This window comes from Saccoglossus kowalevskii, chromosome 7, assembly GCF_978046115.1.
Source record: "Saccoglossus kowalevskii chromosome 7, keSacKowa6.1, whole genome shotgun sequence".
In the NCBI taxonomy this organism is placed as follows: domain Eukaryota; kingdom Metazoa; phylum Hemichordata; class Enteropneusta; family Harrimaniidae; genus Saccoglossus; species Saccoglossus kowalevskii.
Genome location: NC_140647.1, coordinates 27156603 through 27177149, shown reverse-complemented (window position 1 = coordinate 27177149; position 20547 = coordinate 27156603). Strand labels below are relative to the sequence as shown.

At 35.6% G+C, this 20547-nt stretch overlaps 1 protein-coding gene across 1 annotated transcript; it reads right to left on the bottom strand.

Moving 5' to 3' along the window:
* Positions 1-4730: 4730 nt before the first annotated feature.
* LOC100367948 (serine/threonine-protein kinase 17A-like) lies at positions 4731-20107 on the bottom strand. Its single transcript, XM_002741396.4, has 6 exons — positions 19683-20107; positions 16807-17019; positions 14934-15081; positions 5581-5710; positions 5140-5368; positions 4731-4963 (listed from the first exon to the last, which is right to left on the bottom strand). The coding sequence occupies exons 1-6, from the start codon at positions 19802-19804 to the stop codon at positions 4747-4749; spliced, it is 1059 nt and encodes a 352-aa protein (XP_002741442.1). The 5' UTR covers positions 19805-20107; the 3' UTR covers positions 4731-4746.
* Positions 20108-20547: the final 440 nt, after the last annotated feature.

Genomic DNA, 20547 nt, shown 5'->3' with positions numbered 1-20547 from the left:
GGACTACGACCAAGGCACCGCATAAGCTTGAAATCGCAAGCTCATGAGAATTTGTCGACTGATCTCAACCAGTCCTGTCATCTGGCCTCATCATTTAACCTTTATCAGTAGATGTCATGGCAACCACCATTAAGCCAAAATATGAATCATGATATATCACATTGTTACACTGTGAAATCTTACAAATAAACTACAAACTTAATGAGAGGACTACTCCTTTTAAACCTTTGAATGAGAAATATGCAATCCAGGATTTACCATTCTTATAAACACTGAGTAATCTGGACAATATGGTAGATTTATCTCTATTTTATAAACACTGAGTAATCTGGACAATATGGTAGATTTATCTCTATTTATCTTATAAACACTGAGTAATCTGGACAATATGGTAGATTTATCTCTATTTATTTTATAAACACTGAGTAATCTGGACAATATGGTAGATTTATCTCTATTTATCTTATAAACACTGAGTAATCTGGACAATATGGTAGATTTATCTCTATTTATTTTATAAACACTGAGTAATCTGGACAATATGGTAGATTTATCTCTATTTATCTTATAAACACTGAGTAATCTGGACAATATGGTAGATTTATCTCTATTTATCTTATAAACACTGAGTAATCTGGACAATATGGTAGACTTATCTCTATTTATCTTATAAACACTGAGTAATCTGGACAATATGGTAGATTTATCTCTATTTATCTTATAAACACTGAGTAATCTGGACAATATGGTAGATTTATCTCTATTTATCTTATAAACACTGAGTAATCTGGACAATATGGTAGATTTATCTCTATCTTATAAACACTGAGTAATCTGGACAATATGGTAGATTTATCTCTATCTTATAAACACTGAGTAATCTGGACAATATGGTAGATTTATCTCTATTTATCTTATAAACACTGAGTAATCTGGACAATATGGTAGATTTATCTCTATTTATCTTATAAACACTGAGTAATCTGGACAATATGGTAGATTTATTTCTATTTATCTTATAAACACTGAGTAATCTGGACAATATGGTAGATTTATCTCTATTTATCTTATAAACACTGAGTAATCTGGACAATATGGTAGATTTATCTCTATTTATCTTATAAACACTGAGTAATCTGGACAATATGGTAGATTTATCTCTATTTATCTATGCTAAGGATCAGACAATTCTGGTCTAATTGTTATGAGCACATGGTTCATTTCAAATTTACTTTTATTTAGATTTTTAATTGAACAAAACCCTAAACAAAGCTGTGGCACATGTTTTGAAACGTGCTGTATTTAATAAATTAAAAAATTTGAACAGACCTGGAATTACAAGGCCCAAAATTGTGTACCGGGGTCTTGTTCTCAGTATTAAGGTCTCATGCCACTAATTAACCAATGGCTGCCCAGCAAGAACCAATGAAATTTTTTAAATATTATTTTTCTCAGGTGCTCCCTGTTTGAGGGCGTAATCACCTGGGTCAGAGGTGAGACCAACATGTGGTCTTTTGTTTACTACTTAGCGGCTGTGTACCTGTGGGTTTATTCTGTGTGTTAATGGATGTTCTAATCTTGGTGTTTTTCCAGTGATTTCTCTTGGTGCAATCCAAATACAGTAGGTGTGTCTTATTTACCTGAGATTTGCAAGAGTTTGAGCTGGCCAACATGTTAGTTTTTTTTCATATGGTTGATTACTGGCATGATGATTTCCCATTTTTGAGCCATATTTTCAACTTTCTTCGTCATTTTCATATAGCAATCTCGTCATATGTTAACATTGTCGTCTATGGAAATTCAATTAGTGGTATGAGCCCTTAATGAAATAGTTACACCGCCCTCAGTGTTCATAAACTATTACCTGAAATCATCAATAGAGGGCGCCACTTACAATTTGCCCAATAGAACTGTACTCAATTCTATCAGACCATGACTAAATTATAACATTGCCATTCTCAAACAACTTTATTGATGAGGGCGCTCTTCATTGAACGAAGTACATCCCCTTTTCAAACCTCTGAGCTATTGCCATTCTCAAACAACTTTATTGATGAGGGTGCTCTTCAATGAACAAAGTACATCCATTTTTCAAAATGGAGTGTGTAGCTGGTTGTTTGAAACCCCTAACCCCTTTTCAGACAAATAAACTCAAATTGCCTTCCCCTTTCCAGACAAGCTGTGGATATTTGACACCCCTTTCCAGACAGTAAGCATAAATGGTACTCGGGGGGGGGAAAGCAGGTGAACTCTCGGAGATGGACTTTGACGATCGAAATGAAGTTACATGAAAGAAAAATCGGCTTCATTCTCCTGATTGTTGGATACCTTAAGCTCTAGAGAGAGTCTTTGGAAAATATGAACCCCTTTTTAGGCAGGAATAATGAAAAAAGATACCCCTTTTCAGACAGACAGGGTAAAATAACATACTCCTTTTCAGAGAGAAATGGTGAATTTGGGACCCTTTTTGGCGGTACATATACATATAGCACTTCATTGTGAACCATTGAAGGAAGAAATCTTGGTATAAAAGGTAGCCTGTTTTTCCACTTTTTATGATTTCATATTTTATCAGGAAATTTTTCAAACACAATCATTTATTCATACACACTTGCACAAAAAACAAATGAATGCACCAAGTTCATGTTTTCTAGATATTTTATATATATATTATTAATAATGGAGTTGATGACATGATTATTATTTTTACTGGGTTCATATGCAGCATATCAAATTATTAATAATAACACTTGGCTAAATTAATAAACACTTAACAAATCATTCTGTAAACACTTTTGTAAGTTTTTGAATGACTAAAATAATAATAAAGTGATTGAAACAATCTTACACATTGCATAGATGGTATGTTGGTAAGTAATAAATACAATTATAAGTAAACGTGTATATTAAAATTGTATTATATTAAACGCAATATGATACTGGCAAAAAACATGGCTTTCATTGAAAATCTAAAAGCTATTGTTCTTTTCTACTGATACTTTTAGCAGTAGTGTACAAAATATAGTGGAGAAAAAAAAAGCTGTTTGTGTTTCTTTTCCTGAGTTGTGGCATAAAATTATACAGGGTTGTATGTAGTATTTTGCTTATGTACAGCTATACTAACAATATCACGCTATATACAGTACAGTTAACCAGCCATGTTTTCAACCAGATGACATTTTGCATTTTGAAATGAAGTTAAATACAATTAAGGGGAGCAGAGGAGGCTAACCCCTCCCCCAACACCACCGCACATAATATAATGGGAACTAAATATTTTATTATTTGTTAGCAACAGCAACATTCCATACCCTATGAATTTGAAATAACACAACGATTAGAGGAGGAAGTTCATGAGGATTCTCTTGCAAGCCGAACGGCCATTGTACGGTATTTACTGTTATAGCAATACTCTTCTTACATCAAAAAGGTCAAAACAGAAACTCTTTGATTTCTGTTACTTTTTGGAATTTAATTTTGATGATGTAACATCTTTTTTACCAGTTTGAATTAAAACACACAAACTTGTCCAGGGAGGAGGGGGTTACTAAATTTTGAATAGGATTGGGAGAGGGGGTTAGTTGTGTAATTGCAAACGCAGCTGGGCAAGAACGTTGCTGTGTCTTTACTTCAAGAATCCATGGTTTGGAAAGAAAAAATGGTAGTCGCGTAATCGACATTGTCGTTTCAATAGCTACACTAAATGACATTGTTACTATAGCTGGCTTTTCTTTCAAATCCATGAGCTCTGGAAATAAGACAATTTGAATGAAACGGTTAGAATAAAATTGATGCAAGTACATCTCCAACACTTAATACACACCGCTGATTGTATTTGGGGGGTGAGAAAATCACCTGTTTTTGTTGCGGCACCCTCATTCAGTGTGTTGTAACTGAGAGGGCTACGTCTACACTCACAAATGAGGTAAACAAGAACTGACAGTTCTCACTGATGTTAAACAGTATATTGGAAAGCTATCTACATACATAGAAATCTTGTGCCACCAAACATTCAGTTGGTAGTTGGTAATAATATGCAGTACATCTCAAATGAGAGTTGTCGTGTCTGCTATTAAAGATGGTGGCAAAGGATGCAATATTTTAGTAGACTAGGGGGTGTTATATACAAGACTAACTTAGGGGTACTATAAATTAGCTCAAAGGCACACAGAATGCCAAAGTCGTGACTCATACTAAAATGTACGATGTAACTGCAAATGGCCCTACCTTGTGTGGATTATGGTATGACCCACCAATGGACACTTGTTGCAGTTATACCGGTTACATTTTACATTCTCTATTCTGATTGGCTAGTTTACACTGATTTTTTCATTTGCTCAACCAATCAGCCTGTTATATATCACAGTTGTCAGAAAATCAAATTTTCAAAAAACAAAAAAAATAATCTGCAGCTTTGAAAGAATCAAATCAGCATGCAGGAAATGTCACTATAAGTTACACTGTATCGGCTTTGTTTAGTTGAGTATCGGCACCACGTAGTCCGGGCGAGAAAAAAAAGCGGCCTTTAACTTCAAGTGAAAAATCTGTTGCTTTTAAACATTCCAACTATCTTTGTCAGTTCGTTCGGTTTTTGAGTTTCTAAATTGATGAAAAAACCTTGTCAAAGTTCCTCGTACTTTCCTAGCGTGAAAACCACGTCAAAGTTTCTCAGACTTTCCTGGCGTGAAAACCATGTCAATATTCCACATACTTTATTAATGTTTGAAACATTTTGGAAAGTTTTTCTCAGCATGATTCTTCTTCGTTGTGCACTTCCTCCATTTTAAACCTTTTCGGCTCAGCACCATCAATAACGGACACCCCATTCTCCTTGTCGCTTCCTGTTGATAGCGTTCTTCTGACTCCACACGGTGATTTCGTTCCCAGTTCTTGTGCATTGTTGTTTTCGTTTGATGACTTTATCCATGGATGTTCCAAACAGTCTTTCATTTTATATCTTTTTCTGTAAATAAATAAATAAATAAATAAATAAATAAATAAATAAATAAATAAATAAATAAATAAATAAATAAATAAATAAATAAATAAATTAATAAATTAATTAATTAATTAATTAATTAATACAAACAGATAATTAATCTAATTATCAATAACTTATAAGAACATTTAAATACTCACGTCGGTTGTACAACAAGTAGCCTCTTGATAAAGTCAACTGCGAGGGGCGAGATGTCTTTCCAGAGATCGCTAGAGAAATCTGCTTTACATTGTGAGATGTTAAGAAACGTTTCCTGTTTGTCGTCGGCTGCAAATGGTGAAATGCCCGTCAACATGACATAGGTGAGTACTCCAATACTCCACATATCAGTGGCTAGGGTGATCGGTTCGTAACTTAGTATTTCAGGTGCTAAAAGAGAACACAATAAGTCATGCTCAGCGTCAATCTAATTACAACTATTGTAAAGCTAAAAATTGATCGGGAACTTATTGAATTCCAAGCAAAAACATGATCTACAAGCACAAACAGGGCTTGGATAAATTTATACTCTTTACAGAAATTGGATGTTTATTGTGATATAAAAGCATCAAAGTAAACTGGGAATTGCATTATCAACTTACCAACATAATCAAGGGTGCCTAAAATTTCCCGAATCTCTTCGTTGGCATTTACTAGCCTTGCAAGGCCAAAGTCTACAAGCTTCACGTCTCCAAACGCTGGTTGACTATGTGTTAGCAGAATATTTGAAGGCTACAAGAAAGAAAGAAACAAAATTTAATATTCACATAATTTATCTGACACAGCTGGCATATTTAAAAACGGATGAACCATTAAAGCTACTTGTTTGTAAGGTCCAAATAAGGTCAGAATTATAAGGTCATGCCCCATCGACTTGAAATATGTAGGTTTATTATTTAATTTCATGTACAAAAATTCCTAATTGATGCAACTCTGTAGTAGACATCTTTGTGTAAATCAACACTAACAGGGCAACATGTCATTATTTTCAGTCAGTGCATGGCTACATCATCACATTCTATTATACATCAAAAGACCGACCACACAAATCAAACAAGAGGCAGAGACCCCCTGGGTAGCTTTAGTGTAAGCTTGCATGCGTGACAGAAATAAGAAAATAATTCTGCACCATGTCAACAGTGCCTTTTTCCACAAATGAAAAGTGCACTTTGTTGAAAGCTACAAGCCATTTGTTAAAACACAATACAACATGGAATGAGATCCCAGGAGCATTACATGGTAACCTTACATCGGGCGCCATGGCAACTATAGGTATCATCACTTTGTTTTGGTAGATTTACCATTGAGCTGAAGGATTTAGCCAGTGAATCCACTTCATGTGTTATTTATGTTATGTGCTAATATGTCATGTGACTTGTGTAATCATGTGTATATCTTTTCAAACTGGAAATGAATTTTGAGAATTGACATTCGGAGATGGAAATCTTAGCCACCATCATGGCACTTTGGTTAATATAATATCCGGTCAATGAGAATGAATTGAAAGTAAGTCGGTAATCTAATGCTTCAATCAGTGATGATAGCAATGTCATTGTTGAGATGAAATATGGAGTCAGTCATTAAAAACTTTTTGTCCATGACGAAGACAAAAACTACAGTTAATGGCTTTCACCTGCTTTGCCAAATCCAAACTCTCAAATTTCTGATCCCTTTGAGGATATGCTCTTTTGCATCACGCAAGGACGAATATCCCTTCAAGCAATACAGAAGTGGCATTCTGCAAGCAACCACTTAGTACACAACCGTCGTTGAGTAAACACAAGTTTAGAATAAATAAGGTGAAAAGAACATGCATACACATAATAAGAAGTAGAGGATGTGGTTTGGAAATTCACCAGGGATTGAAAGAGGACAAGCCTTTCTTTTTTAGCCCCAGAAATGAGTAAATATGACTACGCAAAGAACACAGAGCATATATCCAAGCAGAAAACTGGCCAAGCAAAGCTACAAAAACACTGTTTGTGCCAAGATTCAATTAGTTCTGCTTTAAATGAAACCACAATTTTTAAGTGACAGGTCTCAGGGTTGCTGACTTCACTGCAAGTAGTGGCGGAACTGAGCAAAATAAGACAGTGTTGTTCAAATCATATATTCACGAGCCTGATCATCAGCTCCTGGCAAGTTACATGCACCCCAGTAACCAGGATTTAGTTGCCGTGGTATTAACAACATTTTATGAAGCAGTTTTGAATAGTTGGCATGGCGGAATCATTGCTCAAGTTTATTCAGCAATCTTAGTTTTAATTTGATTCTTAAAATGAGATCACAGAAAATGAGGACACGATTGGAACTACAATACTTGTAATGAGTACAGAAGGTTACAAAGAAGCTTGTCATTGCGATTTGAAAACGTCAAGTAAAAGTAGACGATAACACCTGCTTTACTCTTAGCACTTTGTCAAGCAGTAACTTGAATAACCCATAATAAGACTTAATTTCAATTTAAACAGGAAAGACTCCAAACTGATAGTGTTCTATAACAAATGGAGGTAGAAAATACCAAAACAGCCAAACCTAGGGTGAATAAATTGTTTGTTTTTGTTGCTTGGTGCATAACAACCAGAACTATAGGAGCTTTGTTGTAGCGCCTGAGTGATTACTCACCAGTATATTAAACTTACAGATGGGGGACATGATGAATCAATAAAATGATATCAAACAAGTAAAATAGCTACAAAATTACTTTCAAAACTGACCGAAGCTCGAAATTAAATTGTCAATTTTTTTTTTTTTTACATATAGACCTTTTGTTGTAGTCTAGCTGAAGTTCAATTTCTACTTAGTATTTGGTAAGTGTCGTGTTCGGTGACACGATCCTCTTGATCGTAGGCGAAACCATTTTGTACACATTTACTCGCCAGTAACTTTAGCACAGTCAGCAAACAAGAGTAGGATTTGGGAGATGTACGTATGATACCATGGCAACTCTTTCTAATCCCGGGTATGTTTATCGGTGTTATTTTACAGTCTTGCAGCAACTTCATTTCTAAAACTTGTTGTTGTGGTAAAGAGATATTTTTACCCAAATAGGCAGAGGTACTAATGTCTCCATTTCATATGTTATGCTGTTACTGAGTGACAGAACATTACATAACGTTTAGAAAATCACGAATATACTGATAAAGTAAAACTATTAAAGAGGTCAAAAACCTGTTGTACAGAGTGCCTTGAATTCAGGACACGATATAAATTGCGTGGAGTGGAATATGCAATAATCTACTTCACATAGGTTAGGTGTTATCAGCTATGTGTGGAATTTATTCTTATTTAAAACATTATATCAGATCTACCTCCACTATTAGTTACCTCAAGCCAAATAAATTGTTCAAAGTCTGAACATGACGAAGCACATTTTTCTCCTGCTAACGATAAATGCCCAAAGGAAAGAAGCAGCAGGGGAGGAGACACTCATACTCCCTTGTCTCTCTGATTAAAAAGTTAAAAACGATGCAACAATACATTTAAAAAAAAAAATTCTACAAGTAGTAAAACATTCAGAAATTGAACTTAGCACATGGGAGTACACTGATGATGGTGATGATGATGATGATCTACTTTTAGACCTATTGTTTGTTTCATTTCACTGTCTCCAATTTCTTATCTTGAATCTGAAATGTGGTTTAAAATAAATAATTTCAACAGTGGATGTAACTAAACACTTGTTGATCCTGGCATACAGTCTTGCGTGTAGAACTATTAAAGTGCATTGTGTAACGAAACCATGTCGTCATCGCAGTGTGCCGTTTCACGAACAGAAGCCCAGATAGTATCACAGAGGAAACTCAAATTACTATGAAATAGTTGCGCCACAAACAACCGCAACTTCCACATTTAATTTCATTAGGTCGGTGCGTGTTTAAAGGATATGAACATAACTTTTTTTATAAACAGCCGAGAGTAAATCTAAAACTGGAAATTTATCCGGTTATCGAGAGACTATTAAGTGGAGGACAAATTGATTTATACGTATGTTATTTATTCGTGGTAAGATGAGAACAAAGCGGTTATTGTCTAAAATAAGTTGATATATACGGTAGCTATAGAGCTAATTGAAGTGTTATATACTAACAAATCAAAGCATAGCATCTCATACCTAGACCTTTCAACTGACCCTGAGAGTCATGTGACCAGCCCAGGTGGTTCTAGTTTGCAGTCAAACAATGTATAGACCATGCAAGTTTTCACTTAGCCATGCTTGACACAGCAGATTATTTTGAGTTCATAATATGTGACCCTGCATGGAGCAGTCTAACAGCTGGACATCAATCTATGTCGTTGTTAGTACACCCCTTTAGCCACCGCCACGTACTGTAATTGTTAAAGCTCTCTGCAATAACGAAGTATACGGTAACGCAAGCTTATTTAGAGTGACAATTGCTCATCCGATCAAATTGTTTAAATACATTGTGTATTCAGATCCACTTCCTATAAGTAGAAAGATCCTGAAAGTGTGAATTCATTTTTTTTTTTAGATTTCCGACCTTCAAAGCATTGTATATTGATAAAATGTGGGTTTGGTTTGGAACAAGAAGGACCCAGCATCCCAGCTTTGTTCAACTTTAGCCAAGGTCCTTTAGATTAGCACAGTGAAGGCAAGAATGGTAACAAAATACAATTGAATTTGTTAAATGATGCCTAAAAATCAACCTTGTCCCATGATGTAACAGAAACACAATAAGAACATTTAGAAATCCCATGCTTAGTTACAATAAACATCTCCGGGGCAATGACCAGCAGACAGGCAACTTACACCACGTACTCAACACCCCAATACAAACTATATATGTAGCCATCCCCCAAGCCAAAGAAAAAAAAACGAACATTCCTAACAGTAGGATATGTGTTTGTTCGGAACCTTAAATAAGACTGAAAACCTTCCCCCAGACTCTGATCCTATCATATTTTGTGTGATCAACTTCCTCGTTCTTTTTTTGAATTATTGAGGACATTTGTGAAAACCATTATGAATTTAAAAATACGCTAGCTCCTGTTGAACAAAACATAAATAAGTTCACCTATACTGTCAAGTGACTCTGACCCAGTCAAAAAAAACAGCTTCAAATTGCTCAATAGACATGAAAACTACAGATCTAAATAAAATACCACAAAATATGAAAACAGGAAGGTGGCAGCTTTCATCACCAATGTCTATGTAAGTTGCTTAGCAACAACCCTGTAGATCTTTTATAGTAAACAAGAAATTAACATCCAAAACAATCTTGTTTTACTATCAGCAACAAATACTTCTAGTTTCAAAACAAAGTCATTAACAAAGCTAATTTGGAAAAGAGAGTTAGGAAAACAAGTCCATAACAAAATTCTTCAGAAACCTCCCAGGTTTCTTTGTTTTCATGCATTGCATGCTTTTATGCTTATTTGCATATTATGCAAGTTTTGTCATGCAAAAAGATTTGTTACTATCTTCAATTATCCATTTTATTTACTGTCCATTTTATGTCTTCCTCAATACTGTTCACAGATTGGAGAGGTTTTCCACGCTGTAAGTTTTCAGAATTTACAAGTGATTTTTTTTTTAACATGATCGAAGGACCTTCAACAGCACATATGTGAAAACAAAACAGTTGGCTTTTTCTTCGTTTAATGGCCTAATAATTTTTGTAACTTAAATCGATGAAACTCGTAAATTCAAACTTGTAGGTGTTCTCTCTGAGTTCACTCGCTGTCTCCGTCAAAGTCGAATAATTTTATGCCATCATAAAACCGGTGTCAATATCCTGAACATTCAAAGTTATCGCCAAAGACGAGCATACGCTATATTTAGTGAAGAAACAATTTGAATTTAATTGCAGTTGTGTAAAAGTCAGAAATTCAACTAAAACTCTCAAGCATACAAGAACAAAATGATTTCCTTTAGACCCAAAGGCTATATCTGCATATTTGGCAAGATTTAAATAAATTACTCATTAAATAATTAACGAGCACAACTGCCTGCCTCTAAGTTGTAGATAAAATGTCTCCTATATATATCTATCAGGCTCTATATTGAAAGAGATTACAATCAATGTTACGTACATTACAACTCAAAATATATCCAGAAGTATTATTTTGGTTCAAATTTGTGACATTTTGGTTCAAATTATTCACATAGTGCTGTAACAACATATTTTAGTTGGCCTGCACCAAACACATAGTTACTGGGTAGGAGTTGAAATAAAGGTTTTTGAAGGATAAAGGTGATCTTTTTAAGCCCAGCTTCAATTTCAAAAAAGAACCTGGAGAGTGGAAGTGTATACCCACAATCCAGGGTCCCTGTTCCTGCTTCATTAACAAAACATTGTTGCCTTAACTCCAAAACTATGTGAGAATTGAAACTCTTGAGTAAATTTACATTTGCTCCATGGTTGAGATATTCCCACTATGAAAGCAATGTTGAAATGGCTCAAAATATTTGTGAAGAAAAAAAAAGCGGAATTTGAACAAGAGTAAAAAAAAAAAGCTTGCAGCTGACCACAGCAAAATGTCTACATTATAAGCATTATGTGAGAGATATAATCCAGCAAATGCAACGCATGCCAGCACAACTGCATAAAGGCCACAAAGCAATGTCTTTGACAACGTTGTTTCCCTTGATATTTGCAAAGTCATATAGTGTTTGGTCAAGTTGAAATTTGATTACGCCTATTATATGGACAATATTTGTCCACTTTGGCAGCGTGACTCACGACACAAATAACCAGTTTCAACTACTTCATGAGAACACTACTGAACTAATGTTTAAAGTGCTAGCTAATCCGCATCCAGTCCACCAACTACAAAACTATAGCTATGTTTTTCTGTCATTCCCTACTTTCATTTCTTCCCCCCAGAGTGCTGCAAGAAGCAGGACTTCTGTAACACAAACTCCTTGTACGTTAACAGCAATTCCCATTACAAGCCTAAACTTGCAAAGACGAAATGCACACTAGCTCCTTTCAGGCGTATTTCTAAAGTGATTGGCAGATTGAGGTCTGGCAGCAAGGTCTCACAGCATGGTGCTGACTGACTGGCTAAGTGACAAACTATTGGCAGATATAAACTGGGATGGCACCTTGTCATCACCTCTAATTCCTTACTCACTCAGTGCAATGAATAATAACTGTAAACGAATTGACATTTTGACATAGTTTACTAACTCACTAAATGGACATATTTAGAAGTGGAGGAAAAATGTACACGAAATGAAAGACGAGGAATTTCTATAGATAAACCTTCAAAGACATGCAGAGTATCCCGCAGAATGTAATATTTTGGTTATGGTAGGTATGTATGGTAATTGGCAAGTCATTTTAATGGTAAATAGTTTTTTCATTACTCTGCAATTACGAATTTAGCATGAGATCTATGCGACTCTGAGATAAATATTCAGGTTGCTAGTCATCGCACACATCAGTTTGACAGTTGAAGGGGCACAACTTTGAAATTTCACTCATTTGTAATAAAGTCCAGGTAAACTAGCAAAAAGTATTTTTCAAGTTGATTTTATTTTCTGACTTTACTTTCGCAAGCAAAAATATTGAAAATAAATTCCATAATAAATTAGCATTTTTACTCAAAACAACTTGTGTGCACAGAAATGTAAAGGCTCACATAAAATGTAGCAGAGAAATCAATTACAATATGAAACAGTCTATTTAAAATAAGAGCCTATTATTATTCATAAAGATAACCAAAATCAATACTTGTGCATGATAAACATTCCTGTGACATTACCTGCTTGAATCGCAATATTTAACCTCTGACTGGGGAAAATTCTGAACAGACGCCAAATACAATAAATACCTCTATAAAAGATTGCCTGGAAACTGCGCATAATTTGTGGGCAAAGATTGTGGAGAGAAGAGAAAAATAAAAGCTGAAATTCTCAGACACAATTACATCATCTTTCTGTTTCATCTGACTCCTTCACTTAACTGAGTTAGTCAAACTGATCCCACCTGAGCTAGCCAAAGTAGAGGAGAAAAACAAAGTCAGATTCTTTGAAATCCATTTCACCATTTTTTTCTCTGTCAAATCAATTGTTGTAAATTAAAAAATTCCTTCAAAATAATATCCCCAAAATAGATCACTACAAGTTTCCGGAAGCTTGCCCACTGCGCAGACACACGATAGTTTCTTGTCAGACGTCATAGGGAGGGATGCAACTGCATTATGTCATGTGATGACCTGAACGCAACAAATGAACTGTTCAATCACTTCTTTATTCTGCATGATGTGGTAGCTGGCATCATCTGCTGGATGACAGCCCTATGTATTAAATATCAGCAGCTTCCGTATTAACGTCAAAAATATCCTATTCAATATTCTGTTCGTCTCCCAAGAGTTCTCGAAACAAGAAATGCGCACATCAGAATTTAGAAATAACTCAAGATTGAAATGTAACAGACTTTTTTCACTCACACTTATAAAAATGTAATTCATTGAAAAAATTTTTCTTCTAATTACTTGACCACATATTGATGATGACACGTATACCACATCATTGAGTTCTTGACTATCACTATGAAACCACGGCACACGTCAACTCAAAAGGTACAAAGGTTGTTGTAGGCGTATTGTCTATGTTATCAGTAAACATACACAACACAACCGGCACAAATGATAAATGCATCTTTCCCTAGGTACAGCTATGTTTGCAGCAAACTTGCAGAATAGAAGTGGGTTAGGGCAGCAAGTGACAATTCAATGCTATCAACTTTAAATCTGTATTGAAGTTGTCACTGGGGTGTTTGGCAGCATTAATCAGACTGATCAGATCAGAGTTTTTACAGTGATATTTTGAGAAGGTAGACATATTCTTACTGTATGGGGAAAATATGACTTAGTGTAGTGGTTTTTGTTGTTGTTGTTTTTTTTAAAGTAGTCAAACAAACGCACACTGAACATTGTACAGATACTAATGAAAAGCCTGGAGACCACTGCTGTCCATCAAGACCCAAAGGATTGTGATGGAGCACAGACCAACTGTTGGTCGTGAATATCTGAATTGCAGGGAAGCATAGGCATTAAATGGCCTGGACATTCCTACGATCAGGTGTGACATTACAAACAATATATCACTACAAATATTTCTGTGTAAGAGAAATTCTTTTGTACAAAAAAACCTGGCAAGGTATTGCCACAAATAAATTTGTCGCGCACACACTAAGCGAAGAAGTTGCCTGGGTATGGACATGGCCACAGGGAGCAATAAATTAATTACTTAAGCTCACTGCTAACACACTAACGACATTTTTACCATGCACCTGCATTCTGCATATCAAATTCATTATGATATGATGAAAATAAATGAATGAAATACGAGACTACATCAGATTTTGTTTCTGCAATTTCTATTTTGATCTCTATGTAAAAATTAAAATGTGAACAATTTGTGTGAACTGTGACAACATGACGTGAATGGATTGCAATGGATGAGAGATAGGTCAAAGGCTTAATTAGCAGCAGGTATTATATTTCTTAACACTATTTTTAATCCGTTATACGCATCAACAGACAATTCGTCAGTGAAAAGAAAGTCAATTTTAGTGTTTGGCTAGTTTGCTGCAGGCCATGTCTGGACCATGTAGGCAGCGGCCTCGACCCCACAGGTTGTTACACAACTCAAGAAGCTATTCATCTCAATAATTTTTATATTGACATCTACAAATCAATAGTAATAAACCTACATTTGAATAAATTCTATGATGGAATGGGGTTAGGTACTGCGTTCAACCATGCCCAATGTACCAAATTTGGTTTTGCAAAGACGCAAATATCTTGCTGGTCTCCACACTATCTAACGAATATGCCAATTTTAGTTTGACTGTCGACAAAACAGTTGGAGACACAAACCCCACTGCATGACACTTAACAGTTGACTCCCCAGTTGCAGACCAGATTGAGACTCATCCATTTTGTAATGTGGGGGTGGCTAAGTGGCTTAGAGGGTGCTCACCTTGATATCTAGATGTACTACATTTCTTTCATGAAGGTACTGCACTGCTTCCAGGATTTGTTTGAGTAACCGCACTACGTCACGTTCTGTAAAACTTGTTTCTTCTTTTTCACAAACACAGTGACGATGTAATTCACCGCCGGCCGCTCTGCAGATAAAAAAAAAAAAACCAGAAAATAATCACCATGACAACCAAACATTTTGATGGGGTGTATTACTTTATTCAAAGTGATGATAGACATGTTTATGTATACATAGGGTATATAAAACAAATACGATTTGTTTTTAAAAGCTTGAAAACCAACATACACTGCTGCAGTACTCATCTAAACAAAACAAATTATGGATGGATGGATAGAATGGAAGTTGAGTTCAGTTTAAACAAAAACAAAAGCCAGATACAACATGATTTATGTCAGACTGAGGAACAGAATAAAGATGAACGATATGAAAAAAATAAAGCTTACAATAGATACAAGTATGTGCACTAGGACTACGAATTCTAACAAAGACTCGGTAGTAACAAGGCTTGCATTACCTCATCTCTCAGGAATTCATACTGAACACAATGCCTTTACCCACAGAGCTACTGTACAATCTTGTTAAAATGTCATGTTCCAAACTTGTATTTACCCTTTTAAATGTCAATTGGTAAGACAGACCCTTATCTTGTGACAGCATAGTTACTTAGACTTATTGAATTTCATAGTTCTATTTATATTAGCAACAGGATGAAGTTTTTTCTTATCTTCCAATGCAGAACAGAAAATGTGTTTTAAGAGTTGTTTACTTGGTAAGTTCAAGAGACTATTCTGTTTTTGAGCTTAAATACAGTCAGATTAAAAGATGGAATGAGGACAGGCCATTTACATGCAAACACTTTGACGCACAAGGTGCCCTTTCACAGCAGTGGTTTTAGAAATGACAAACAATACCTAAGCAGTGACTTATTTGTAGTCCCACACACACACACATATACACACACACAACGGTATTGTTCATATTTCTTTTAAACTTCATTTTTACTTTAAGCAAGGAGTTCTTGCCGCGCACCATGGTTCAACTACATAGCAGCAGTGTTTCATCATGGAGACGCTAAGAAGCATTAGCCAATGGAATTACAATGTTAATTACTATGCAGTCAGTAGTAAACAAAGCAACCACATAGTTGGTCTATTACAGAGTAGTTTCTTGTAGTTGCTGGGGTGAATATTACTGTAATACGGTAAACAACCCAATCCATCTATTGTGTGCTCACTGTAGAAAAAAAAATCTTTGACAGTTGCCTTGGAGGTTAAAGTTTTATTTTGTCTTTTTGCCAGTCAAGCAAGATAACTATGGGTGCACGTAACATTTATGCAAATTCACACACATCTAATCAAGCAATTTCATTATTCAAAGAACAGGATAAATAATGTGCACGTAGCCCGATATATGAACAACAAGACATTTGTTAGAACTATTATATTATCCATGGATTTACCCAGGGACAGCAGAAGTGCTTTAGTAGTATTGTGGGTAGACATAAAAACATAAAGAACAAAGCCCTAGTTAGGGGGGGAGGTCTATTCTCTAGTTGTACTGAAAGCCATTTTAATGAAGAAAAGGCCAATAGAAAAAAAGTCATCAGGTCAGGTTGACCAGATTAAAAAGAAATCAAAGCTGATAAAGATGGAAATTGAACAAAGTACACAATCACGAAGGATAGAGGCCCAAGACTGTGAGAAACAACGTCACGAAGGGTAGAGGTGCACGTACGTGGGAAACAAAGTCATGAAGGATAGAGGCGCACGTACGAAGGAAATGTAGTCTTAGCGGAACACGTATGTAGGAAACATTCAATGTTTATAAATGCGATAAAACAGATACTTACAATTCCAGAACTAAAATCAGTTCGTGTCTTGTTTCATAAACTTCATGTAGCGATATAAGACGAGGATTGTTTTTTGAGATTTCTAAGATGGCAATTTCATGTAAGATTTCATTCCGACAGTCCTTCCCTCTCTTCCTCAATTTAAGAAATTTCGCTGCAAATTCTTTTCCTGTAAAATTTTCTGTGCATTTCTTGACAACTGAGTATTTGCCCCTGTAGATAAAATAATAAAAAGAAAACATGGTATAATTATAGTATTATATTTCAATTGTTCACTGTCCCAAAAAAAAAAAATAGGTTAAATAGCCATGACAGATTGGTATACTAGCAACTTATGAGGCAAAGTGTACCCGTGGGACTTGTCCTCTTCTTTCATCAGCTTGGCCTTAACTAACCATGTAATTACTTTCTATATAACACAAATAGGCACTATGATGGAAAGAACAAATTCCAATTTTAAGCTCTGTCTGAATAGGTGACACAAATGCTGGCCATTTATTATTATAATATCAAATTTTATGAATCACTATTAAATACAGCTGTATTAGCCCTCCGATACCCGACAGGCACTTGGCAATTTAGCATTTAATTATTCCTTATATTAGTCTATTATGAAAAACACATGAATACAACTATAAGGGCAAGTATCAGTTACAAAGTACAACAAGGACAAATATAGGCATACTTCTCATATTTTGGTTGTGTTTTAACATTACCAATTAAACTGAAGTCAGCTGGTAATTGGATAAAATATTCTGAATTCCTGGGACATTTATATACACCAGTAATTGAAGATTTTATAGAATTTCAAAGATTACGTAGGATTTAGATATATTGTACTCTGTGAGCTAGACAAATAAAACAAAATTGCTCACTGTGAACCTGTTGTCATTCACATTATCGGAGTAGAAGGAAATGTGAAACAGAACGAGGGCATAGGTGGCAAGCCATAAAAATAAAGGAATGAATTAATCTATAAAACAATAACTAATAAGGATTAGTCTTTTCTTGAGCTAAATAGTGGTAGAGTTCAAAATAATTTTTTTTTGACCACTTCTTTCTGACAGCCACATAGGTTGTTTAGTTTTTAACAAGACAAAGTAAATCTGGGTTCCTGTTAGAATCATCTGAAATACTCAAAAAATAAGGAGGTGTGTTGAAAGTAATGAACTTTTAGTTTTTAAAAACAAAACAAATTTTATTATTTAGCCACAAAATCAGACCAAAATGCTGTTACTTAGTTTCTAAGCTAGCATATCCTAAACTAGCAGTTAATTTCTTCGTATTCAGTGTCAGTTAAAAAAATATGGGGGCCATTTTTAAAGAAATGGTTGCTTTTTTTCAGGAAAGACAATTCTGTGCATCATTTTTCACCAAAAAAAAGAGAGAAGAAAATGTTTTACTGAATATACTTGAAAGGGCTACATTTTTTGTTAGGCAACAGAAAGTACCTCAAGTGCCAGGACTGGAAATCATAAAGTGCCAGCAACAACGTAGCTGCACTATCCACCCCCACCATTGTACCTATGCAATTTGATAGCGGCCGCTGTCCACAACTTACAATACAACATAATTATGGTTCCTACTATAGCACAAGCTTTTCGCTATTCACAGTTTTACTAGGAGCAGTAGACCCCCTGAGCAGTTTCTTTTGAAAAACTATGTTTTCATAATTTGGTTCCCTAAAACTCTGGTATACTAAAAAGTGGTAACCATGGTTCAATGTTTGTCCCACAGAACGCCAACCTTGCCCCGCACAGCAAGGATTCTTAGAAGCAGGAAAAGCAGCGAGATGATGTCACCTGGTTTCGCCACGGAACGATACCTTCCCATTCTTGCGATTTACGGGGTAAACAATCAGACTGACGGAAAGGGATGGGTTATTTAAAGAGAAAAAACAGGAATAATTAGGTATACAATGGAATTAAACAATACAAGGGAAGTACATCTATGCAAACCAAAATCGTGTAATTTTCTTATAATGTCTTCAAATAGAAGGAAGTAAATGTTGTAGTTCATTCAATATGGGTTTTATAACTGTTTTATAAGATAAAAAAAAGAGCCTCTGTGTTTTGTTATTGCGTGTACCTTCGTTTTTGAGACTTTGAGATAACTGTCTCGACAAAGTTGTAATACAAATGTGTTTGGTTTGATCTGGTTGGGGTAACCAAACACAGATAGGGAGAATACTTAAAGTTGAAGTACGGTACGCAAAAGGTTGTGGGAAAGGGAATTTCATAGTGGCAGTCAGAGGGTAATCAGTACTGAGAACCGTGGAAAAATATTGCAGCAAAACAAAAGATTTGGAATTTGATATTGAATTGTGAAATCAAATAAGCTGGGAACTCCGTAACACGAGTTCGTGAAAACAGTGGTGGAGTGAGGATACCTTTGAAACCAACCAACGGTGTTTTTGTGTATCGTCACCCAACACACGGTCTTACACAAAAGAAGAAGTTTTGTTTAGCACTCCGCGGGTATGGCTTCTCACAGAAAACAAAGTGGCTCTAAAATGCGTGCGTTATTTTCTTGGTTGAAATTTCGTAAGTCCGGGATGTTAACAAGTGAGTGTCCTAGTCAACTGTTCGTTGTGAAATAACTAAAGCAGAAATGTCGAGAATTAGAAACGAAACCCTGAGTCATGGCAGTGGATCAGATCGACACACACGCACATTCCAACACAAAGTTTTGACAACAAACTCAATACTCATTTTACGTCGCATGTCACCAGTGTTTCCCGGCCAAACTATGCGAATACTACAAGGGCAAAGTGGCTTTGAGTGAGCCGCCACATTACACCATACCATTGAGGTGTCCAGTTTTGAAATTGGTATAAACGAGATCGTTAAAAGGTGAAACGAGGAAGACTATCTTACCTGCCGAGTTCACAACCAACTGTGTACAGCTCATGAAAATTGCCAGACTTGATCTTCCGCCTTTCAACTCCATCCAACAGCAACCCTGTCGGGGAGTTCATCTTTTTCTCTGATAAGGGCATCAAGGCTGTCTTCTTTCGACAACCGCGAGAAATGTATTAAATCCCAAATATAAACACAGCACAGATGAATATTATCGACAACTGCAATCCGGAGTCGACTGTTTGAAATAGAACTCAAACAACACAGTTAACGGCTTTGCCGCGAATATGTCTTCAAAATTATGTGGAAATCCAGCCGTTTTCTTGGCTTGGTCTTAACGTCTCCTATACGTATACTACAATCATTAAAGTTTCTAAATCGCGTGGATATCGAGGTAGCAACAACTGCAACCGTGTCAACTGTGGTCTCAACGTATCAATGACTTTACCGAAACTAAAGTCTGTGCAACATGTGAACTAAGTAGTCGATGGTACGGTTTCAAGGCCCCCGAAGCCGCCGAATAAATTATTGATAGAAAAAGTTAATAATATTAGAATTTCAGCCCAAATTACTATTGACCACGAATGTATGGTGTCCATCAAACATTTTCTCACGATTAATTTTTATTATGTGTGAATTGCCCCTAATTGTGGGGTGTCGTGAAACTGAATGACGTCATTTTTTAATTTATCCAATCAAACCGAAGGTGTCTATATCCCGACATGCATCAGTTGAAGACGAACTTTCACTAGCTCGAAAACAAGAAAACATTCCCTTTTCAGTACTAACATGCGTTAAATATATAAATTATTTTGCATTTGTTTGAAACGTGCTGGTGCATAGGTAGCATGAAAAAAAACAGTTATACAAAGTTCTAAAAACA